Consider the following 26,319-nt stretch of genomic DNA (forward strand, 5'->3'; position numbering starts at 1 on the left):
ATCATCCAAAACAAACTTTCCAGAAGCATCTAACAGTGGCAAAGACTAACTGATTTGTGAGTCAAAGATAACACTGTATTCTCTTACTGTCAATAGTAGAAAGATTATCAACCTCAAAACAACATTATCTAAGTTATACTGATCCATTAAAATAAATTATGTGACTTCAGTACCCGTTGTGCAGAATACTAACATCTGAAGTTCAAAGCAGCAAAACAATAGGTATGTGTTCATGCATTTATTAAATGCTAGGTTAGATGAGAAAAATACAGCTACTAGCCACACTACTGGATTTCAGGAATCTCTCCTCATTTCCTCAAGTGCATGATATGCACTATGGTATCCTGAGTGATATCAAAACTAATTACATGCACAGGAGTTCTCAATCTAAAGCAAGTACAATGTATCTGAGGATATTGCTGACATGACTGGAAGAGCAAAATGAACAGGTATGTGAACCTGTATTTTCAAACTTTGGCACCTATAGTTAGACTCCTCCAGACCCAACACGAAGATGTACCATTCCCCATGGCACGCTGCCAAGTACAGAGTGGTCTGATGGCTTCCACTTAAATTACTCTATCCCCGGGAACAACTTCGTGATCAACAAGTGACTCCAGAAGTGCTGAAGGATGTAGGCCCTACCTGGTATCTTCAGTGGGATCTGGAGAAGAGGGCGTGATGCAGACCAGATTGGAAATTATAGCTGCCCACAAATTTTATGCTGGAGCATGGAAGGCGACACATTCCCAGCTCCTGACACATTCAAGCAGGAACTGCTGTAAGGACCACATAGCCTCTTTTCAATCTCCTGGCAGTGGCAGCACTACGGGCTGCTCCCCAGTCCTTACCTGTTTTTTGTAAAAGGTGTTAAGCAACGAGCTCCTGCTTGGAAAGAGCGAACTGCTTGTCAACTTTCCCCTTCCCTTACCATCAAATGAGCCTGAAAGAAGGCCAGTGTCCCCCAAAAAACAGTCACAATTTTCTGTGTCCTCCCAAATCTCCCAAGTTATGAGAGTTAGTCAAATTAGGGACTAAGCAGATGTGTGCAAGAAAAAACGATAATGGGGATGAAGAAAACACAGTGATAAATGAAGGAGAAGAGAACAGGAAAGGGCTGTGATTTTTTTTCCCCCCCCTTGTTGTCAAGCGTCGTCTTCCCAAGATACAAAAATCACAAGGTGTTGCATCTCACAACGGGAAGCACATCTAGTGCCTCAGGTACCACTGGGCACTAGCTTGCACCTGACCTGGGGGCAGCCATCCTCACCAGGCTGCACTCTTCTGCCACTCTGGGACACAGGACGCCAGGCAAAGTTGGGGGTTGACCCTGTGGTCTGTGTGTCTGGAACACGGAGTCACCCAGCAGCACTGGCACAAAAGTGTCCTCCTGCCTCCATACGTGAGACAAGCCTAGCTGCGGGGGAATAACAAGGCTGGAACCAGTTGCATCAGTCTTATGTTCAGCCAGTAAGATAACTCCACAAATCTTTGTCTATCCTAAGTAAAGGATCGGCCAGGCAAGAGTTGGGCTGTTGGACTGTGAGGGAAGTTACTGCCATCCCTTGAACTGACAACGTGTGGGAAGGAAAACAACAAGCAGATCCAGCATGCCCACAGATGCCTTAAAAACAAAAAATGGAAGAGAAAAGAGAATAAAAATCCTGGTTCCTTCAATACCACTTTTTCCCATGCTCATTCTAACTTTGATAAAGCCATAACAGCCCTACACAAACCTCTCCCCTCTTTCCAGCAGAAAAGCTTTCAGAAACTCTGTTCCTTAAAGAAGAAAGGGAAGAGAGTAATCCACCATGCAGCAGGGCACATTTATTTTCAGGGTAAAACTTTTAAGTAATTCCCAATAGTACAAACTGCAAACAGACTAGAGATGGCCTAAAATACCAGATGAGACACTAAGCAGGGAATATGGAAACTGAAGTCTTATCCAGAGTTGTACCCATGCATTGGCAAGTCACTTCACACTCTCTCTGTTTCCATCTCTCACCTTTTAATCTATCTTCCCTATCTCAGCTTTGAAGCCTAGCTCTCAAACATTTGCATTGAACTTCATACTTTCAAAAATCTGGCCTTAGCTCTTTAGGACAGAAAATATCTTAGTATATAAAGAAGATCTACTCTTTGCAGGAAACGCTACATACTATTGTAATTAAAAAAGCAACTAATAAAAATTTGAAAGTTAACAAACAAGAATAGATCTGTGAGTTGAAGTCAAGTCCCAAATGCCCCAAGGCTCAGTGTAATTAGCACTAAAACTTTGGTTAAATGCTACTGCAACTTCTTGACCATTGCCTTGGGAATTAGAAGATGCCCAGCCTCTGATGCAGTGATACAATGTCTATGCTTGTTTAGGGTTAAGTAGTTGAGACAAGAGACCACGTGAGCTGTGGTCTCTGTGACTGGGAACTACGGCTTAGTGAAGAAAGACTTGCTCTGACTTCAGCATGCCTAAGGTGAGTTATTTTTTTCTCATTAAAGCTTTCCAGTTCACCTTAAGAGATGTTTTTGAACCTATCAGAGCTCTTACCTTTTTGCCAACCTATCAGAGCTCTCACTTCAATCTCACCTTTGTGCAAGCAGAGGTTTTGTAGTTTCTTTAAGCACTGCCATGAAAAGCAAAGCGCAGGTAGTGTGGGGACCAGCCAGGCTACCCCAGCGTGGTGTCACCAAGCATGCATGCAGCAACATAAGCATCCACTTCCCTGTGTGGGGAAAAAAAACCAAACAGCCCTGATCTCCACAGTACAAACAAAATATGTCCAAGTGTCGAAACAAGTTGTGGAAAGGGAGAGAAAGAGGGAGAAAAATCTGATTCACAGGCAAGTCTCTCAGTTAAGCTACCACACTGTAACCATGCAGGAAACTGAGAAATAGCTGTCTCATTGTGTGGATTGACGTATGTTTCCATTTATGATAGGTTGCTGCCTACAATCCTGGGACAGAAAGACTTTGTAAGAGAAAAACTAACAGAACATGCAACAATGGCAAAGATCAAAGGGCTGACAAAAGGATCCAAAGCAAAGGGTTCTTGAGGAACCTCAACAGCCCTGAACTGGGAAATGCCTTCATTCAGGCTCAGACTGTGCCCGGCCTGCCAAAGCCAAGCCTGGCTCAAATATGAATATTAAACTACTATAAGGATAACAGGCTGAGGAAAAGAAGGAGGAATTTAAAAATTGTGTGTAGGGTGCAAGATAACCAAAAAGCATCAATAAGACTACTACACGTGCAAGGAGATGAAGAGAAAGAAAACCTCAAAACCATGGTATGTCTTCCTTGGGAGAGAGACAAGCAGTAGATGCACCTTTTGGGGCACAAGTCTCTCTTATTGCTTCCTATCTGGTTTTTCTCTGACACCTTTAACCATTCATAAATAGTCTTCACACTGTTGAAGATGCTTCTGTGTTGCTCCAGTTTTAACCTTCAGATGTCCACAGATGGTAAAAGTCATGCAGCATATTCTAATTTGCTCAAAGGTATAGCAGATGGATTTCAACAACCTTATCTCTATTTCCTCCCCTCATGCACGCTTTCATAAAGTGAAGCGCATGTGATTTGAGAGACATTAGGGTAATAAAAATGGAGGCAGGAAATTATTTTAGTGGGCTGGACTTGTCAACAGCCTGTCCAGAAAAAGGAAACTTTGCAAATACTCCAGCTTCATTAAAGCTTTTGTTGATATGACTGTGCCTCATTTATTTGGAAACATTTGAGGCTACAACTTCCTTCAATTATTTGTACTTTGAAAGTGGCCTTTATATCAGCTTCCTAAAGCAATGCAAAATACACATTTTCTAGAGAGAACCTCAAATAAAAGGGCTGATTGTTTGTCAATTTTAAGGACATTTCTGCACATATTCCATAAACGCATACATATATGGCATATATTGACCATGACCTAGGACATATGCCTTCTACCTGCAGATGAACCAGGATCTCTCAGACCTCTGACTTTAGTTGCATACTTTTTTTACTATTATTTGCCTGTTAGTCAATAGGAATAAATAACTAATTTCTTCTCTTTGCAAGACCTATCATCCATCTTTGCTATTAATAAAAATGCAGCCGCAACAGCAGCAACAAATTTAAACAACTGCTGCATAAACTTCCGCATAGAAGTGCCACACAGATGACTGGTTACACTTGGAAATGGTTTTCTTAGTTGCCAGGTAGTAAAACAATCTAGAGAAAGGCCAGAAGACTAACAGGGGTCCCAGGTATTTGTCTATCTTCAGTGTGATTCTGAATGATGTCAAAACTTTTCTCATTTTAAGGATATGCTAGTTTGATACTGAGCTTACAGAAAGATGCTGCATCGCACCTCAGTGAAATAGTCTCTTACACACTCTCTCTCTGTATTGCTATATAAGCCAAAAAAGCGTGCCAGAAATTGCAATGAAGCAGAGCATGTTTACTTTCCTGGAAAACCCATTATAGACTGGTTCTTTCACTGCAGTGCCCTCCAAGCCTTAACACAAAGTATACATCCCTAGTGGCACATAGCCTCTCTTCCCTCCTTCCTCTCTCCCTAAACCCCAACCATTTCGTGGTTACAGTGGATGGTTATCACTGGCTGTCATAAAAACCCAAATTGCTAGACTTCTGCAGGAATGCAAAACTGGCCGTAGTGCAACATTGCCTCTGCAGCTGTTAAGGCTTTTTGTTTGCTGGATATTAATAGGAGATGAGTTCTGTTCTGCCGGCATTCATGCTGTAATTTGGAAGCAATTCCCTTTCTGGCTCATACCAATTACATATCTGTCTGGCAACATTATATTCCAAGTTTGTGATATGCAAAGTGGAAAGGCATATGCTTCTCTGGGAAAGATATTAGTCCTTTTCAAGGTGAAAAAGTAGATCACTATTAAACAAACACAAACTTTAAATGGCTGTGGTATCTGAAAATGCTGTATGGGTATGTGTAAGAAATTATCTTTGTTTTGAAGAGTAATTTGATCTGCTCGAGGGTAGGAAGGCTCTGCAGAGGGACCTGGACAGGCTAGATCGATGGGCTGAGGCCAACTGTATGAGGTTCAACAAGGCCAAGTGCCGGGTCCTGCACTTCGGCCACAACAACTCCAGGCAACGCTACAGGCTTGGGGAAGAGTGGCTGGAAAGCTGCCCAGAGGAAAAGGACCCGGGGGTGCTGATTGACAGCCGGCTGAACATGAGCCGGCAGTGTGCCCAGGTGGCCAAGGCGGCCAACAGCATCCTGGCCTGTATCAGAAATAGTGTGGCCAGCAGGAGTAGGGAGGTGATCGTGCCCCTGTACTCGGCACTGGTGAGGCCGCACCTCGAATACCGTGTTCAGTTTTGGGCCCCTCACTACAAGAAGGACATGGAGGTGCTGGAGCGCGTCCAGAGGAGGGCAACGAAGCTGGTGAAGGGCCTGGAGCACAAGTCTTATGAGGAGTGGCTGAGGGAACTGGGACTGTTTAGTCTGGAGAAGAGGAGGCTGAGGGGAGACCTTATCGTGCTCTACAACTACCTGAAGGGAGGTTGTAGCGAGGTGGGTGTTGGTCTCTTCTGCCAAGTAACTAGTGAGAGGAAACGGCCTCAAGTTGCACCAAGGGAGGTTTAGACTGGACATTAGGAGAAATTTCTTTACTGAAAGAGTGGTCAGGCCTTGGAACAGGCTGCCCAGGGAAGTGGTTGAGTCCCCATTCCTGGAAGTATTTAAAAGACGTGTAGATGAGGCGCTTAGGGACATGGTGTAGTGGGCATGGTGGTGTTGGGTTGACGGTTGGACTCGATGATCTTGGAGGTCTTCTCCAACCTTAATGATTCTATGATTGGGCTCTCTAGATGGTCTTAAACCAGGCTATCAGCAGATTCAAAACCAACATGTATTTTGCCCAAATACTCCCAAAACACAGAAGCATATTCCAAAAAGCAAAAGCTATTTTGCATTATCATTGACCTACCACACAAGAAGAATTGTCTTAACCTAGTAAGATTTTAAATATATCTGAAAAAGTAACCCTTAACGACTCAGACCAGGCAACCCACAGAGAATACTGTGAAAGTATAGCTTAAACAACTGAGAAGCATCTGAAATTGCAGAATTCCAGTTTCATAGAAGTACAAGAAGTGCAGTTGTCACAAAAGATGGTTTCAATTTCTTGCCATGCTTTCCTTTGCATTCTCCACTCCTGATGCACTTCTACAAATCTCTCACAATGTTGCTAGTTTCTTCTGCCCATAGCAGCATGTGCACAATTACTGTCTAGTGTGGTCCTCCAGGTTGATGGTTTTTGCCAGTAATTATCATTACAACTGCGTCTGATAGAAGATTTCTATTGCGATAATCTGCCACCACAAAAAAAATAACTTTGAGCCACTTTTGCCTTTACTCACTCCTATTCCAGGTCCCAGACCATTGCATGCAAATTACTATCTACAGTGATTAGATGTCAATATTCTGTTAATTACCAAAATAGTGGTTTTATGTATAATGACTACAGGTTACATAGTTATCGAGTGTCATACTTCATTTGCTTGTTAATTTTCAAAAATGCAGGAAAGAAAGGATAACTAATTGGGGAACATTGAGGCTTTTGAACAAAATACTCCCAAACAAATTATATATGCCTCCAGATTCAAAATATAGAAAATGAGTAATAACTCTCTATTTACTTGACCTCATTCCTAATGCTTCTTTTTTCGTATTAATGGGAATTTCACTGTTGCAAATCAGCGAATCTTTAATACCTTTCATTTTTCAAGTTCCCTCATATAGCTCTTTAATAAAAAAAAATTTCAAAAATGTCTTTTTAAGCTCTTTATGTCAAGTGGATGGCTGGTCACAGCATAAGGGTAATTTCCTTAAATGTGGTACAAAAACACCCTCTGTAGGGAGTCCTAAAGTCTAACCGTTGACAAAAGAAAAACTTCGACTTCTGAGGTTGGACAGGATGATCCCCATGGTCCCCCAATAATAAGCCTATTTTACCTTACGCAATAGCATCACCAAAAATGTTAAACCTTTATACATTTCAAGAACAAGAACCAAACCAGTCTGCATGGGGTGCCTTAAGTCCTTGGGAACTTTAAATTCTCTATGTAAGGCTAATTCTTTATTTGGTCATACTGTGACTTTATTGTGGCTCCTGCCAGCTATGACAGGCCAAACACTGCAGTGTATACCATAACGTTTTCTGAAGCACTGCGTGGTTGATAAATTGCCAATATTGACTCATGTAGTGAACAGCTACCAAGGTACAGATAGTTACAGGAAAAGCAAAAGCAGAAATCAAGGGCTGCCTTCACAAGTGAGCTACTCTGTTTTATAGAGAATTAATGCTATAATCAGCAAGACTCCAATCAATAGCAAGTTAAGGGAAGTATAACATAATGCATACGAAACCAATATGGATACCTTGAAAATAAATTACCACATCTTAACTACCTACTATATGCCTTGACAACCACTAAATAAAAATACTACCTACTTCAGGAAGTGCGTGAGCTACAGATTAACAGAAGCTAAGAATACTCCAGCTAGAAGACTCACTAACACTTGCTCACCTTTATACCCTCACGTCTACGTTATTGGCCATTTTTGGAGACAGGACACCAGGTCAGGTTAACTTTGGACCAACACAGCAATTCTTATACCACTTTACCACTGAACGTACCCTTGCCCTGTCCTCCAGGTTCTCTCAGTTCTGTAGTGAATGGCAAGAAAAAGAAAATAGATTTCTTAGGCGAGTTTGATTTTGGCAACCAGTATCTTTCCGATTCCTGCAAGTGTCACCATATTGTGTGCTATGCAACATAAAAGGAAGATATGATCTCTGTCCAAAAAAATAAAAGTCTGAAGGAAGGTGGTTTACACCGTCCTCTTTGGATAGAAAATAGATGAGGTTTTCACACACTGCAGTTTTTAACATAAGATTTAATCAACTGCAAAGCTGTGTACTTTCATATATAAGTCTCAACAATGAGCAGGAACCCTCAAATACACCTTTAGATATATAAAATTCACATATATCAACATTTTTCACTGCTTTAACTTCCCACTTCAATGGTTAAGTGGTCCTAAGAGTATCCGCGTGTGCAGTTATTTACTATTGCCTACTTCATTTTTTCCTATTTTAATTCTGGGCAGGGCAATGATTTGTCCTTTATGAGTGCACTGGTACATAATTTCAGGGCTGAGATTCACAACCTAATGATGGCAGCATAACAAATTACCAAGAGGCAGCAACTCATCAAGTGTAGGCTGCCCAACGACATTGTAGTAGGACCTAGTTTTAAGCATCAGTGAAGGATGGTTATGCTAAGTTGCATTTTCTTACAGTAGGGTAAGTGAGGAATGTATATGCAATCAATTAACAACAGCTACTATGTCTCAGCTAATGGGGGCAACTTATTAAGCTGACATAATTCATTGTGCAGTTGAGCCCTTAATGAAATGTGGCCCACATGAAGAGGCTTTCTCCTAAGCATTTCTCACATTGCCTCTTTCTTTTCTGTTGTGGATTAGGCAGGAAAGCTACTGGCCGCCCAGTCCCACTTCCACCCTTCCTGTATAAACCAAGGTACTAAGGCCTCTTAAAAACCCAGTTCTGGGATTTTATATCTCCGTCCCACACTTCTTTAACAGGTAAAAGAAAGCATGTTCAGTCTTGCGGATTAGTAACCACAGCTCAAGGAAGAGCTGCAAATCAGAGTCTGCTTTAAAGGTTAGAATCTGTAATGTATTTCTGTCCCAAAACCAGGATAACTAAAACCAATGTTCTTATATATTAAACAATTTCCCATAAATGTATTTTTCAAAACACAAGATATAAACATCCTATATGTCCTATAGACATTTCAGCAGTTTCCTTAATTCTTTAGAACAACATTCTCAATTTAACTTGATTTAGGAATTACAGACCATCAGCAATGCTTCATACTGCAAAGAGATAACCTGTTTCTAGTACTGACTGTCTATAAAATGTCTGCATGTAGCATCCTTGCCGATACCAGATACTTAAGGTCCAAGTCAGATTAATCTAACCACATATAATTCATATGCTTTCCAAATCCTTTAGAATTTAGGTTATATCAAAGATTCCCTTGATTGCTCTCAAATTCAGACAGTCTTAAAACAAATATACCTGACTATCATGCAATTCATGTATGGTTTTACAAACTTATGCATTTTGCCCAGCAAGCTAAGGTAGATCATTGGAAAGATTCAGTACCATTGAAAAACTGACATTATTGCATGCTAGGCTTCTTCACGCTTAACTCCTCCTTAAGGATACATGCAGCTCTTTCACCACAGATGTTTTGCTATAGATCCCAGCCTTTTGCGTACCCTATTTCTATTCTCCAAAGATGACCATGAATTCCATTCACACTGGTAACTCTTTGAAAAGAGGAAGGACTCAAATGGTCAGGTTCACTTTGATCAGGTATGTGGGACAGCCAAGCCTGGAAATGTTAACTTGCTGTATAAGGTACATCGTACTTTGCAGAAGCAAATTCAGTATTTCTGTATTTTGATTGCTAAGGGTGTGGAAGAGAGTTACACTGCATTGCATCAGATGCCCTGGGTAATATATGAATATAATGAGGAACAATTAATTTGAAATCAGTGTACCTTGCTGCAACTACATATTGTCATACTTTTATCAGTCTAGATGATGATCAGAACTTGACCCTTCTTACCTCTGAATCCACCTGAATCTGGTGGAAGCCAGATGCGCCATGAAGTTTTCCAATTAAAAGTCAGTATAAATATTCCTGGAGTGAGATTATGCCCCCGAGTTCCTCTTTTCCTTAATACCATATTAAAGTTAATGCAGCACATTACTAATGATATAGTCCAAATAACAGCAAATGGATTAAAATACTTATTCATAACTGTATAAAAAAAAAATATGTAAATAAGTCAATGTCCACAAAATTTTTTTGCTTGCATAAACTGTAGTTTTCTACTCCATAAAATGTTTCAGTTCCTCTCAATACATTCAAAGATTTTGGTAATGTTTTTGGCCTTTCCTAAAGGACATATTGGGCATAAAAACATCATAAGCACAACTTAAGTAGTTCAGTTATCTTTCTGCAGTGACTGAATTATACCATAGCAGGATTGGAAAGATACTTACGCTCCACAAAGTAAGAGCTGGCATCAATCTTCCAGATAATCTGACCACGGTGAGAGCCATTGACGCCACGGTTCTTGTAGTCCAAAAAGTTTTCGGACAAGACCTCATCTATAAACAAAAAAAACAGTCTCATCAAGCGCCTGTTATGACAACATGCATAGCAGAGAGTCAGGCTAAAAATACACCTTTGGCTTGACAGAACATACTAGAGCTGCTAGACAGCTTGGCACCACATGTTGAGAAATCAGCTTTTTCACTCATTTATATTTTTAAAAATAAGTGCAGCTCTTCTTAAAAATCACAACTTTCCCTGCAATGTAATTGTAAAAAATACATCCCTACAAAATTCTCAAAAATGAAAACATCTAGCTTAGCATAAATGAACCTCTACCTAATTAAACATAATTATCTAGCTGTAAGAGAGAATGGTAGCAAAAAATAATCCCCCCTTTGCACCAACTCTTCCCTTAAACACCCACAGAAAATAGTTACAGGCATCTGTACTACACTCACTCATATCACAACAGATGTGGTTATTTCTTGCAGCGTACAGCGAAGGATATTTATTTTTGAAGAATCCCACTCACTGGGTGCCTTCACAGCTCTTGACCTCCAAAACCAAATGACTAACACCAAAATGCTGTCCCCTCGCAGTGTTTCGAGACACCTAGCTGTCAGACTACCAAGCTGATCTTCAGAGAAGTCAAGGAGTAATCTATAAAAATGAATAATCTCTAAAAAGTTGCTGAAAACCAACGCTGAGGAAGGAACTGCCTTGCACGCACAGGGCTGTGTGTAAAAAGGCGGGCGGGTAGTGAGCCTGAGGAGTGGCCTTCTGCTTGTCTACATAAATAAATTTTTAGTCTGCTTCCAAGTTTCATTTCAGACTGCTTCAACGAGCTCTTTTCCGGACCAATCTGCAAGCCCTATGCAGTGTAGATGTCAGCAAACGCATCCCGGCCTCCAGGCAAGGGGCTGGTTCTTGACCCCCTTTTATCCAACAGATAAAAACCAGACAGCGAGACCCTGCTGCAGCCTCAGGGCCACCCTCGCCGACTTACTAGCTTACACCGGGTTTTCAAGCAAACAAAAATGCACATATTGCCACCATACCAGGCCAGCGCTTATGGTTTTGATCGTCACTCCATACAAACAGCGCAGCAAAAATAAAATAGACATATGGAGACATTTACAGCCTGTCAGAGGGGAGCAGGGCTCAGGGGCAATAGCCTGTGGGAGCCCAAAATGGCCGCAAACTCAGGCAGCGGAAGCAGCGACCCAGGATGGGCCCGGCCGTGGCCTCATTGCTCCAGCTTCAGAGGGGCGAAATGGATTTTGCATCTGTGCCTTGCCACAGCAAAAGGCTGCGATCTTTACCTGCGGAGACCAGCCAGCAACCTCCTGGATTTTTCCCCTCACCAATGAGGACAGTTTTAATTTTAACAGAGGTTTGTAGAAAAGCACTTTAACCAACTCAACCTTGCTACGGAAACAATCCTGGGTGGGTGCTGTGACTCGGTTCTGAAGACAATTACATTAATTATTAGTCGCCCCAAAAGCTGAGGAAAAATGTGAACCACTCAATCCGAGATTAAAATACATCTATTGTAAACACTGTGAAGCACTCGCTTCGTTATCACATAGGTCAACAAGTAAACAAAGATGACGCCACGCAACAAGGGACACCGTGCCTGAGGGTGGATTGACAGTGTGACCAACTGCAAAGCAGAAGAGGCAGCCCAATGGACAAAGCCAAGAAACTCAAAGACTAACGTATTATTAAGATATATATATACACGAATGTTAAACAAAGACTTCTAAATCGAAGGAAGCTATGCTTTCACTGAAAGAATAAAGCAGGAAGCAGATGCCAATGTTGTCCTGTTGGTTTTACGTAGCTGTGCTCTCAAAGGAGGAAAGTAAGTGGGCTACCAACATTGACTCTTTGGTGTCACTCTCTTGAGGGATTTACAACAAAAATCCTTTTGAAGACGTCATTAATGATTGCAATGGATAATTGTAAATGGCAATGCTATCTACAATACATTTTCCCTTTGCTGACTTGCTAATTGTCAGTAATTATTTCACTAGCTGTGTTTCATGCTCTGCATTGAAGTGGAAATCTTCCAGCACATTCACATAATACATCTCTGCGGTAACCCTTCAACGATAAAATCCTCTGGTATGATTTCTGTTCTTCCTCTGTACTTTATAGCTGGTTGTGTCTTCTTTTAAATGCCAAATTATATATTAAAAAAAAGGGCAGGTAAGTATACACTGTCACTCTCAGAGCTTTGGCTTACTAATGACTACCTTCAGTAAAGGACCATCCTGAATACAGATTATCCAGAATTACCCACATCATTCTGTGGAAACCAAGAACACTTACATATACACAAGGAGATTTAAACCTATGAACTGTCCCTTTTGCTTTGGCAGGGGAAACACTTTGTACTTAAAAGTGAGCATATACTGAAACATTGCACTGAGCTGGAGCCTGGGAACCCTGCCCGGCCCTCGTCCTGATGGGGCACAGAGAGCATCCCTCAGCTCAGGCACGCTGCTCTCTGGCTTCATATCACTCGTGATGTTTATTTGTCATATTTAGTCTCTGTAAGATGCTGGAGATGCTCCAATGCCTGCCATGTTATTAAGATGTATGGGCAATTACTGTTCCTCAAGATATATTGTTCATAAAATACCATGCTTGCTTAAGGAGGCTTAGCTGAGCTAGACTGGATGGCCTTGCTTAAGAAGTCGCAGACATTTTAGGGCAGAGTTTAGTAGCACAAGGGATCCCAGAATCAGTTTTAAAATGCTGTGTTCATACATAGTATCTGTGGGGGCCAGCTGGCACTTCCACTGCATTGGCTGTTGTCTGCTTCCCACAGCTAGCACAAAGGCAGCGTGAACTCTGCATCACGCAATCTCTCTAATTTGTCAGAGATGTCGACATATGCCCATACCCAAACCAAATCACATCCCTATTGCGAGCTGAGCCAGCGGGGATGACTGCAGAAAGCCCTTTCCTCCTTTTTGTTGGAAACATGCAGGAAGCCTGGAAAACCAGGCTGAGAAAGAGGCCCACTCTCCATCTGCACATCCAAGGTAGAAGACCCCCAAAGGGAAGGGATAAGCAAGCCGGTCTGTGGTTACAGCTGACAGGTGAGACCACGGGAAAGCTGGAACAAGCTGCTCCCAACCGAGTAGCATCTGCACGCTGCCTCCTGCCGCGGAGGCGAGAGACGGGGGTGTGTGGGAAGGACAGCATCCAGAGCAAAAGGTCAGGTCGCAAAGCATATCAAGGAAGGGATAACACACATGGAGTTAGTCATGCACACACAGTTTATGGACAGCGGCCACTGATGAAATACAGGCTCAGGCAGTAGAAAGGGTATTTTAATATGAGTTTATGGAGCTCTGCAATATGCAGGTTATCCCAAGTAGGAGCAGCGGAGCCTTTAAGCATAAAAACATTTTTGTAAATAAAACATTTCCAAATGTCATGATTTAGAAATCCAGTACATAGATCCTTCTCACAGCCAGATGTAAGCCCTGTCTCTTTTGAAAAGCTAGGTACTTCCCTCTTTCTAAAGAAATAAAAAACATTTTTAGTCAAGTAGAAATTTACCTTAGTTTCAATTTTTAAGCCAGACAAATTTTAGCTCTAGAAAAATACATGCAGGTCCAGATACCTCCTTTCTCTTTCAGTTTTTGAAGGTATGTATTTTTGGAAGGTGAAAGATAAGAAAGAAATATCCCCCAGCAAATTAAAAATAGCAGTAGTTGAAACTGGTCAGGAGGTTGGAATGCATGAATATGTCTGATTGACCTGTTTTAGTTGGCAGGTGATACTATTCCAGGCATGCTATTCCCTGAACATGGACATTATGCATGTAGCACATTGACAAAGAAAATTATGCTTGTGAAATACACAGCTGTTTAGTGCACTGCATATATGTGTAGATATATTTATCAACATTCATGCCATATGTAAGTGAACAGATAATATGGTATGTTAAAGAGAAAGAGTATGTGCAAAGGAGAACAAATTTTATTTCATATTGCTACTGAGAATCCCTATAACAAAGGAACTGAACTTAAAAACATGTCGCATCTTAATTCCCGAAGGTAAATGGCAAAATGCTTCGTTTCACCTCCACACAAAATGAAGAGCAGAGTTAATGCTGCTCCCTTTCATATATTTCAGCCAGCAGCTAATGGCTTTTGACATTTTTCCAATGAAGCATTGTAATGCATCTCCTTCCCTCTATTTTTGAAATAAGATTAACCTTTAAACTAGCTCTCTGCTTAGCTGGCAATGCACTGCATAGTCTGGGTTTGGCCCCGCTTGGCCAAAAAGCAAACAATTTGCACTCGCTCTCAGATCTGTGGCTTCATTTCCCTGGATGGTAAACAGCTAAATAATTAAGGAAAGTGTCAAACAAGGGAGTATTCGAGATGTGCTGCCCTCTGAACATCATCAGGTGGTCCTGGAGCTGGAGACGGGGACGGTGAGGGCATCTAGGACGGGGAGCCAGCAGACATTGCTCTCTGCCTCCTCTGCTCTGGGGCACATAGAGGTGCCGGCTGCCTCTTGCTGCAGGCTGCAGACCTGCAAAGCTGCACTGGGACAGGAGCAGCAGCAGTCAGACCTCCCGCATCTCGCACGGTCTCTAGAGGAAATGGAGAAGGTGATGCACGACCAGGTGCCAGGCAGCCGGGGCCTGAGCAGCAGCCAGAGGGACCAAGGCACACTAGAGACAAACATTAGCAAGTGCTTTGGGAACCAGCAGCAATTCTGACGGACTGCGTGTCCTCACTGAACCAGATACCTCCAAGCACAGCCTTTTACTGCTAAAAATACTCTGCGCTGTCACTTCCATGCTGAGCAATCCCAATATACTTCACAAGCACTATATATAGAGAGAGAGATAAAGAACCCTGGCCACCAAAGAAAGCTATCATTCAGATGAAAGACAGTAACCAATTGACAAAAAGCATGCTTCTGAAAGTTCTTCAGAGGAATTAGGGAAAATGTTGATAAAGACCACCCCTCAAAAAGATCTGTAAAAAACATAATGGGGACTTCAAGTGCTGCCAGCAGCCTACACTAAACAGACAGGACCTCAATATTTGAAAGCTTGCCTGAAATTCCCACAGAGAAGCAAACAGGTAGTCAGTACGTCTTCCTCAGAAGGACTGATGGAGTTCAAATTAGAAATAGCTGAGTGACCTTTATGGCCAGTTCGGTTTTACTTCAGAGGCAAAAATGAAAAAACTTACTCCCCTTTCTCAAACAGTATTTTGCTGATATATATGACCAGCCTATCTTTCCACATTCTCCAAGAACAACAACTACAAAACTTAGAATAACCTGGGCTACCTTCAAAGAAGCAAATAATTAACATGAGACAGGAACACAATGTCAGACAGGTGCCTGAATTTGGTACACTATTCCAGTCTCTTATCCATCACTAATTTGATTTAGCACTACATATTACAACGCTTGCTTTCTATAAATTTAATGCAATTATGGCATAAAAATAGAAGCTACACTTCATGTCTTGATCCCTTATGAATAAGAAATGCTGTACTCCTGAAATTACAGAAGGACTTGTAGTCTTTAGCTGAACAGATTTGCTTTAGCTTGAAATTTAAAAATGCAAAAGTGCTTTTGGCCAATATGTATGTCTGTACTATAATGACATATGAAAACAGTTAGCAAAATGCTTTTAAAAAATCATTTTCTGTACAAAGAGGCCAAGCTCTGGCTGATCTGTTTTGAAATTTGCGTGGAAATCTGCAGGAAAGGGATGTTGTAAAGCATAAATAATAAAATTATTTTGCAAGATAATACAAGTGTAAGCCATCGGAAAGCTTCCTATTTCTGATGTTACTTCTCTTACCACCCAATTTATCACTTGAAGAAGAACACAAAGTGATGACAACAGCCTCTACAATTCACAAGTGTAGCTCGTAGTGAGTTGTATCAGGCCATGCCAGTGTTTCCTTCTGCAACCCTTCAGCATTGCAAAAACCTAGCCCTTGGAAACCGTGCTTCCAAAGAATTGTACAATAGTAGTGGTCATGATTTTGCAGGAGAGGAACTATTAATGAGAAATGTATGCAGAAGATGCAAATACCAATTTCTTATTTACAAAGATACCACAGTAAAAAAACAAAAATCACAAGTAATGGCTATGATGATAGGAGTCAATAGGAACGTTTCCACTGACTTCAGCAGCTACAGATGCAGCTCTAACGTGGATGGAAACTTCACTGTTAATTCATTTGCCAATTTCTGCCACAGACAATGAACATACTGCAATTTACAGTTAGCACCCCTCCTTCTATAGCTTCTTAGGGAGGAGAGTTCTGGAAAACAAGGGCCTACTCTTTCATTCGTGCTGAAAGCTCAGTCCTTGGTCTAAGAGCTATGCATGTGCTTTGTTTCAAGTACCTGAATGGTTTCATTTTAATCCCACAAAAATTAACCCCCTACCCAGTTAAAAGTAAATTGGGAGGGAGAAAATGTGAACGAGTGGAGATTAGGAGTGAGAGGAAGACATGGCAAGGGAAAGACCAAAAGAAAGTAGGGAGATAAAAGAGCATAAACTGTAATGAAACAGGGATAGAGCTGGCAAAGCTGCAACAATTCTTGGTCACTGAGGGCAGAAGACGCTGTCCTAAGTAAAACTGCTCCAGGCACGCGGAAAGGCAGGCGTGGCAGATTTAGAACCTGAACCACCTAATTTGAAGCTGAAAAAATTACACATAAAACCCAAAGGACACCTGTTATCCACTCCCAAAATCAAGGAGTTACAACTTTCAGCAAAACACTTTTACCTTTGAACATCCAGCTTACTTTCAAAGCCATATATGACACTATCCTTTACCTCTTCAGCAGCCTCCAAATTACTGCTGGGAGATATCATTCTGATCTTTCATGACACCTGTACCAATAAAAAAAGCAAACAAGACTGCCAATTACAGAGACCCTATTAAATCTTGGGGCCGACATGCCTATGGGTTTTCAGAAGGCTCTGGATGAACTGTGGATCCAGTCCTTCCTCACTGTCCTGTCCTCCTTGCACTTGAGCTAACCGCACTGAGAGTCTGAGCTCTGTCACTTAAGGGACTTCCCTTTCCTTCCCTGCAATAGTGGAGCCTCTGGCTAAAAGCAGAGCTGATGGCAATGGGCCCTATTCTTCCATGGTACCCTTGAGGCATTCCGGATCTGTGCTCCAGCACAACCCATCACTCATCTATTTCTCTCCCGTAACCACAAATCCTCTGCTGAAAAGGTAGACAGAATGAGGAAAACAAAGAACTGAGCTGGGGCTCAGGAATAACAGCTTGTGAGGGCTAAAAAACCCACAGCAGATGTTAGGTTGCAGTGGGATGGGCATCTATCTAGTAATACTGGTGTCATTTGGTTCTGCATACACTTAAAAGTGAGAGTATCCACGTAACTCTCATTGCTACTTCAGCTATGCCTGTCCCAGCTACAGACCTCTGCTTTAAAGCTCCAGCACTTCTACTGCAGCAAGTCCATCCACTACAGCAGATGGACCACATCTGGGTTTTCATACAGCAACAGCTATACTTCAGCTATGCGTTACACAAACTTCACCACAATTAATGACATCCAGCTTGCACACAGAACTGAAGATGAGAGGGAGGAATCCAAAGATGATCATGACTGCCTCAGTGCATACTGAAAAACTGAAAATATGCAATGTGTGGTGAGGTACAACATGGAAGAGTTTTGTTTGCTTGTTTTTAATATAACAACAATTCCAAAGTTTTCGCACTCAGTGGAAGCCTCCCCATTGATTAGCACAATTTAGAGAATGAGGATTAGGAAAAAACAGTGCACCCATGAAATTTGCTAGAAGATATTAAAATAAGAGATGCTGCAGGCCCAAGGCAGTATAAAGACATGATAATAAGGGACATAGGAAGACCTGAAATGTGAACAAGGATGATACTTGTCCAGGTCAACAATGTTGATTAAATAAGGGGGGGGAATAATTTACAGTATTGCGCTTATAGCAATGCTGAAAGACGTAACAGCAGACAGTAAATTAGACAGGCATTTGTGATCTGATACAGCAGCAAAAAAACCCCCAAACACAACTCAGATGGGTGCACTGAAGCACCATGGTCCAAAGAATCTCTTGAGAATCTGGAGTGATTTTATCTGAAAAATGGTATTCAGTTATAAGCTTATTACAAAGTAGAAGATCTTGAGTGAAGAAAAAATGTCTTCAGGGCTGGAGAGATCAATGGATGAGAAAGATTAGAGAAGATAAATGCACACACAGTCGTTATAGTAGTTGTGAAGGGCAGCATGGGAACATTCAAATGTTATGAAGTGTGTTTACCTGTTATAAACACTAAGGAGTGGGAATGATTTAGTTTGGTTTAGAAAACTAAGAGAAGAAAAACATATGCTGAACCTTCAAAATCCACATGGCTAGCTTGACGTCTACAGAACAAGTCTTTCTGCTTTAAGCCTTACCCTGCCAAGAAGTTTATGTTTGTGCTGTCCACTGTTTGTGCCGCGATTGATTCTACCCAGTCAATGATCTGAACGTGCTGCATGGATTATGCTTCTTTTGCAGGATTGAGGCCCAAACCTGGCTTTTGGTGCACCAATATCCCCCACTGACTGATTTCTTCAGAAATGCTTTAGTGGGTGATCGTTACTGGCTTCATTATCAGTCTGGGCTATATAGTGATATAAGTCCTCCTTGCACAGCACAGAGGCAGTTTTATCCATGGGCATAAGGACACTGGAAATCACTGAGAAGGCATGAGGCTGCTGTACTCCCTTGTCTGCATTATTTCCCTCTCCTGATATTCAGGATGACAGTTGAAGTGGAAGATTCTTTTCCACCCGTTCACCTAGAAAGAGGTTCATAATACCATAGCTGTTATTTTGTGGAGAAATACTAAATGAAAATGGGAATCTTTTGGCACACAGTAAACACCTCTACCACATATTCAGGATATTTAAGGAAAAGAACTGGCAACCTACAGGCTTCTCTACCATTACTTCCCTAAAAGACCATACAGCACACTACCACTGCACTAACCCCTCTACAGAAGCTTTTTGGTGCATTGCTTCTAACAACATTAACACCACACAAAAATGACAGAGGTGACCCTTGGAAGCACTGAAAGGGATAATGGATCAGAAGCCATACGTGTTGGGAATATTCAGAGACCCCTGCATTTAAGTGTTGACTGTACCTACTTGTAAAGGGGTGAAACAGAGGCAAAAGCTAACTGCGTTCGTGTCACACTGGGTGGGTCTGGAAACGGCAAATCCTGGTTTCGTCTGGCTGAAGTGGTCCACCAGCTACAGAACTGGGAAAGGCAAAAAGTGACAGCCTGATAAAGAGAAGTCACTCCCACTGGATCCAAGAGCAGCCACATGAAGGGAAGCCAGGCGGGAACAAAGAACTGATACCGCTACACTAATATATCTGCCAAGGCCTATGATACCTAATACCCTCTCTGTTCAGCATTTGTGCAGGCTTTCTATTGTGTTTTTTTTGTGACAGCTTTGCCCCTCTGACACTTTTTGTTCCTGAAATAAATAGTGCTGTGCTTAGTGAAAGCTGTCTGGCCACTGGGCACTTCTGTTGATGTTTTATGGAGAGAGCAGAATTGCAGGTGTCGATCAAAACTTAACTTGCTGAGGCGATCACAGCCAGCCACGGTTGCTCTCCCCAGCCTGGCGAAAGACCCAACTACAAGATGATCTGAGGAGAAACCCCGAAGACCAGAGCAAGGTTCTCTTCCAAAGGCCATAAAAGGACTGGGAAGATGAGTAACCCCAGGACACAACAAATCCAATCATCAACAAAATTCACTCTAAGCAGGCACATTGTGAAGAGTTTTGTTTTAGATGGCTGTATCTGAAGCAGAGAGGTGGAGCAAGTGTCCAAACAGAGAGAGCCCGAATCGGGGATTAGAGCTGTAACGCAGGGACCCGCAACTCCTTGCCTTATATGCACATTACTGTTTCTAACATTTTCTGCTGGCAACGTGTGACACTTTCTGCTTGTATGCATTGGATGTTTGGGAAAATAGCTCTACAAACAAGTTCTGATCCAACTCTGACGGCAGGAAAAATGTAGAACTTTCCACTTTCCTCAGTGGGCAATACAGCAACACAAGGCCCTCTAAGCCTAAAATCAACCTGGAAAGTGTTTAAACGAATGTTTAAATGTCTATTAACCAATCGCTTTCAAAATTAGATTTGTCAGATTATGGTGAATTGCCTTTTTGGGAGAGAAATATCATCAAGGGCTGAAACAGAGTGCTGTTTTAAAGCTAAACTTCAGTCACTAATTAGGTCAAGACATTCCTACTTATATAAATTTGAGAGGAACTACTCCATCAAAAGCCAAATATGGACAGGAAATTGGACCCTACAAGATTTGTGTATGAAGAAATTTTTAATAAATAGCCTTTAATAACATTTTGCTTTCCCATAAGGAAATGCTGAAAGAAAAAAAGCCTACTGCATATAGGTAAGAAGAATATAATGTTAGCCCTGATAAATTCCCAACATCAGCGTGCACAGACACTGGAGCAAACGATTCTTTCAAAAGTCTGGTTTACACATTTCTCATTAGCTACTCCAGGTATGGAGATGATGACACAAGTGATATCTAGTAGCAGCTAAAATGCTACTGCAGTAATTATAAGACAGCTCTTTATCTACAGGCAACTGCCAGTAGTCCATATTAATTTATCTAAGAGGCTTCACACTGTAGCAAATAGTAATAGTAAATGAGGTAACAGAGAAAGAAAACTTTGAAATAATTGCAAATATTCCATCTGTCTCACAGTAGCCACTAAATGAGTTCTTTTTTAAAAAAATATACAAACACGCTATCTTCATTATTCATAACTTTTTTTTGGTTTCTTTTTTTTTCCCAATGTGCATTTTCTTTACACATAGCTTTTCTGCAAAGAAAACTCAAATTCCAGAGATTTTTTTAAATAGCAACAGAGCTGTGTTACGTTCAAATTTCTCAGAGAACTCTTTTTGAGTGTTTATGTGTATTTTTGATTCTGGATATGTTTCTGAAAAACTGCTGATGTTTATAACACTATAATTCTCTTGAGGGAAGGCAAATGCACATCTCAGGTGAGTTGTTACAGAATTTAGAGGTTCCTCTGCATAGCTCAGAGCTGATATATAGTATATACATGGGGAAGTTAGAACATCTCTAGAGTTCAAGCTTAGCAGGAATGAAATGTAATTCCTACACCTGAAGGCACAATGTGTCTTAAACACCCAGAAAGGCTTGTTCTTCCAATTCCCGTATTTTTTGTCATCTTACCACAGCTAATCTTAAAATGCACTGAAGTAATAACATCTGTATTTTAACAGAGTCAACATTTACTATTCTCTTTTCAACTAAGGAGTTTTTCTTTGGCCCTTCATCAAAACCATGTAGGTGTGTATGGATGTTTTCATGCAGCTACAGGGTGGATGTACTCAATACTATTTTTGCCATGAGACACATGACCACCGTTTTTTTACACTGTTTTACAAGAGATTGACTGGCTGCCTAGTCCATTTCTTGAGACCATAAGCAAAAGTTAACTCTAATAACCAATTCTAAATCCAGCTTTTGCCTGCTTCTGCAAAGACTGTTTCCGAGTTAGCCACCCTTAGGAATGTGCACATGGATTGAAGAGGAGAAAAACAGATAAAAGGAGCTGTGGCTCCTTCACGTGAGGAGCAAGCAGCCAGAATTTCCGTGCAGGGAGGACTCCCTTAACTCTTCTTTCAAGCTACTTTAACCTTTGAATAGCATCCCAAAATGCCCTACGGTATCAAAACATATGAGCTACACGATCTTTGCTCTTTTTCTTTTGGAAGCATTTTATAGCATCTATATTTCCCCAGACTTGGAACATCTTCGTTCTGAAGCCTGCAGTTTATTAGGTATCATCAAAATTTTAGTGATGGCAGTGGTGGTGAGAACAGACTAAGTTTTATGCATTTCAAAACCAACACTCATAAAATTATTTGGAGATATTTCCTAAAATACTACAATGGCAATGATTAAACTCCTCTAAGGTGAGAACTGCCTTCTGTTTTGCTTTTGTATAGTCCCTTCCTGGGATACCCAGGAGCGCCCACAACACAAATACCAAACATGAACTCTAATGCTCCCACACCGAGTTTTAAAGAAAATCCACAACACACTGCCTGATACCCCAAGAATGCAAATAATTCCTCATTGTTCTCACGACTCACCACAATATTAAATATTGCTACATTCAAACCTTTCAGCTCAATTTCACCAACCCAAACAATCACAAAAAGGATTGGGCAGTATCCACAAGCTGGCTTGGAGACAAACAGTAGAATGACCAGCAGCAATGCAATAGTTAACAGTGTTGCCATGCATGTGGTAATAATAGGCTTCAACACTAATCCTCTATTGAGCAGACTGGGAAAAGCTCATAGTTTCTTTGCTTCTCTTGTTGCAGTCTGGCTGCTAATTCAAAACATTGTCTTGTATCAGTTTACATTGTGAAGGTCATACCCACAAGGCCAGGAACATTCCCTCTCTAAACAGGAGTGAGGCTCATAAAATCTGTGCAAATGCACACACAAATCTAAGCCATTAGGGATGTATGGATCTCTCACCCCTATGGATTGGATACGAACATTGAATACAGGATGCATCAGCATTTTAGTTGAGGTCAGAAGCGTGCTTTTGTAATGACCCTTCCAATTGTCCCCACTTTGTCACCACCTGAGTGTGTGGTGATCTTCGAGCACACGAACTTGATTCTGTCCTGATGAAGCCAAACTGAAAGACACACTACAGCGACTCAAGGGCATTCAGTCTGCCAGACTGAGACTGTTCTAAAGCCAAGCCCCCGAAATGCATTCAGCAGATGTTTGCTTCTACAGACCCATTCCTACTGGTTCCGCCTACTTTGTTAATGTGGATACAGCCATAGTGGCAGTTACCTTCCCGGATTCCGAGTGTTTTCCATGTCAAACACACACCAAAACCCAAGTGATATTCACAGTCTCCCATGTTCTTTCTTTAAGAGAACTGAAACACCAAAGCTTACCTTACATTAGGTTTTGGGAAAGGAGGAGTGGGAAGAGGGGAAGGGAAGAGAAAAAAGGAATGAGGGGTGCTGCTGCCTACTGTTTCCTCAGTTATTTAGATTGGGAACCTGAGAGGCTGGAGACAAAACACCTTCAAAGACGTGAAGGGTCAACTGTTGGTTTCTTGGGGACTGGACACACTATTCATTTTTCATTTGGCAGCAGTGTTCCTTGGAACGAGCCATTGACTATTGCCATTAACATCAGGCATTCAGCCAGCAGGGGCAAGGCTACACTTCACAATTTGCACTTCTAATTTACTGGGGTGTCTGGAGCAACATCCTGCTTGATACGGTAAATTAAGCAGGAGTAGCAGGGTGGTTTTTTCTTTTGCCCAGTTAGACCTGTATGTATTCAGTTTACCTATCAAAAAAACTTTAGAATGTGTCTTCACAGCCCTTGATACCATGTCTGAGCTATGAAACCTGGCTGGACAAGTTCATTCAACGTGAAACCACTCTACGCACTTTCTGTTGACTCCAGACCACCAGAAGGTACGCTTTGCCTCTTTTTACTGAAGCAATACAGTCCTTCATGAGTTGCCTGCGCTGCTGCAGAATAGGCTTAGAGTATTTCTTAGTGCCTAGTACTGGGAGCTGCTGTGTCTTCTCGTCTGTTCCAGTAAAACACTCAACTGCAAGCTTAACTGTAAACACAAGTAATTCTGTTAAGGCCAACAAACCAGACTGGATTTAAAACAGATGCTCTGAAAGCAGTCTTCTGTTTTTTTTCCTAAAAGACTTTAAATTTCAGAAGCCTACTTTTATTTTCAAAGCAGGGTATTTTATGAGGTTATTCATGGGAACAAGTACTGCAGCCTAGCCTACTGTAACCCCCACTCCTTTCCCTCCACGTCCTAAATAGCCACCCTCACGTTCCCCTTCTCCCAGTCTCTCCAATACCCTAAACTCATTTTCCAATGCCAACACTGTGCTACCACGGTTCCTCTACATGCTCAGACCTCCCATCCAGTACCTTCTCACATTCCCTATGTCGCCAACATCTGTGTTCCCAACATCCTCAGCATGTGATACCAAGCCTTCTGGTTTTATCCACTAAAGCACGTAAGTAACACCGTAGCTCCCTATGATGCCCCCTGTGATTGCTCCAAAAGCCCAACTCACAACATCATATGCTTTACCTGTTCTTGGTTTGCTATAAGATGAAACAGTGCTATTGGAACTAAAATAGCTGCTTAGTGCTAGGCACACTTATGCAAACAGGTAAGGGCCATATTTTACCAATATTTCCCTTTGTGGGGGCACCAATTTGAGTCACTGGTTTTCAGGAAACATTTAAGAATTTCACATTTTTAAGACCTCTAGTCCAGAGAGGAATGTGTCTGAAACTGATCCACCATGTTCAAAACTTACCAGAGGGCAAAGAGTTAACACAGACTTCAATCTAGGCAGCAGGACTATTTCCACAGGAACCAAACCAGGTTAAAAAAATGCTAATTTTATACTGAAGTGAAACAATCAGGTAAAAGTAGATTGAAACCATTTCTTATTACTCTTATGTGGGGCTGGATTTACTAGATGGAGATGCCAAAAATATGCTATGTACATGGATGAATACAGTTTCCAATACACACACACAAAAAAAAAGGAAAAACTTTCTGGGACAACTCCAGACTGCCTCAATCTATAATTATCGTTCGTATCAAAATACCCTTTGGCTATGCAGAAAAAGGCATTCTGTTTCACAAGGTTTTTAAATGATTCATATTCTTGACTTGTAAAACCTCTCATCTGTCACAGATTACTCAAGGACTTGCAAGAGTAAACCCTGAAAATATTATGTTGTCTTTGTACAAGAGGTATTTTCCCCAAATTCAAATGGCTTTGAAATGAAAATACCTTGAAATTTCAAGAATCAGTCAACAGAAAGACTTCTCCTATCTCTGCTGAAGAAAAAGTGAGTGCCAGGACTGCAACCAGCAATTCAGGAGTGGAAAAAAATCGTGTAATATATAAACCCACTTAAACACGCAAGGGAGCTGTATCAGCTCAATATTACCATTAGCCCGTATTACCCCTAAATGCTTACAACTAAAAAAAGCAGCAAGAAACCCAAAGGGCAGGAGGTAAGGGGATTTGGGGACTTACCTATGAGATACATGCCGATCCAGTCCCCTGCATCCACTTCCTCCTTTATATCCCAGTATATCACTAGGTCCTGCGAATGCCCAATGGAGTAGTAGGAGCTGCTGACCGTCAGGGTAGACCGGCTGTCTGAAGTGACAAGGTCCGTGTCACTAGTAGACCTAGGAATGGTGACCGTCTCATGGGAATTGTTCCTGATGTCCATGTTATGGAACTGGTCCGGGTTATAGCTGTATCTGAGAGGCTCTTTGCACCGGCGCCGATTTTGTGAGTTCCTAGATGGAGACGCCATGGCTGCCAGGCCCAGGAACCTGTTTTGGTACAGATTCTGCGGAAAAAAAAAGGAAAGGATAGTATTTACAGTATTATTCATTTTTCAGTAATGTCAAAGCTCAGGAAAAGTAGTACATCAGAATGAGAAAGCAGCAGATCATCTTCCATTTAGCATTGCAAAAAAGAGGCGTGAAAAGGTGTAGAGCAGGAAACATAGTGCTAACTCAACTCCTACTCCATAATTCTTACCATGAAAACAAGTGTAAGAGCAAGCCTTGCACCACCAAGCTCAGCTACAACTGGCAGTATGTGAAGAAATTAAAAGCAGCTGGCTTCCTCCACATTAATGTATATATCCAGACACAAACATCACGACTATCAAACTGCTAGAGAGCCATTCTCTTAACATCAGGAGATGGTCTTCCCATCCGGGAACTTTCGACACCCGGAGTTAAGTCTTCTCCCCAGTAATTCTTGTTACATTTGCAGAGGAATCTTTCTTAAAGCACAGTTGCCCCAGAGACTGTACCCCATCTGGAGAGACTGGTTAGCAATGAGTAAGAGCTCTTCCTTCCTGTTGGAGATCTGAAGAGTGAAAGCCATGAAAGTGGAGTTATCCCTGTTACCAAAATAGAGGTGTCTTCACTGAAGT

The 26,319-nt window shown here is 41.6% G+C and overlaps 1 protein-coding gene across 1 annotated transcript in view; it reads right to left on the reverse strand.

Moving 5' to 3' along the window:
- The window catches only part of HECW1 (HECT, C2 and WW domain containing E3 ubiquitin protein ligase 1), a 190,265-nt gene extending 164,546 nt beyond the window's left edge, over positions 1–25,719 (reverse strand). The window contains exons 1-2 of the mRNA XM_075142949.1: positions 25,398–25,719; positions 10,122–10,229 (exon numbers count right to left, since the gene is read on the reverse strand). Of these exons, the coding sequence (XP_074999050.1) occupies positions 10,122–10,229; positions 25,398–25,686 (397 nt within the window). The 5' untranslated portion in view covers positions 25,687–25,719. The remainder of the gene's footprint in view (positions 1–10,121; positions 10,230–25,397) is intronic.
- Positions 25,720–26,319: the final 600 nt, after the last annotated feature.

Source organism: Calonectris borealis, chromosome 2, assembly GCF_964195595.1.
Source record: "Calonectris borealis chromosome 2, bCalBor7.hap1.2, whole genome shotgun sequence".
Lineage (NCBI taxonomy): Eukaryota > Metazoa > Chordata > Aves > Procellariiformes > Procellariidae > Calonectris > Calonectris borealis.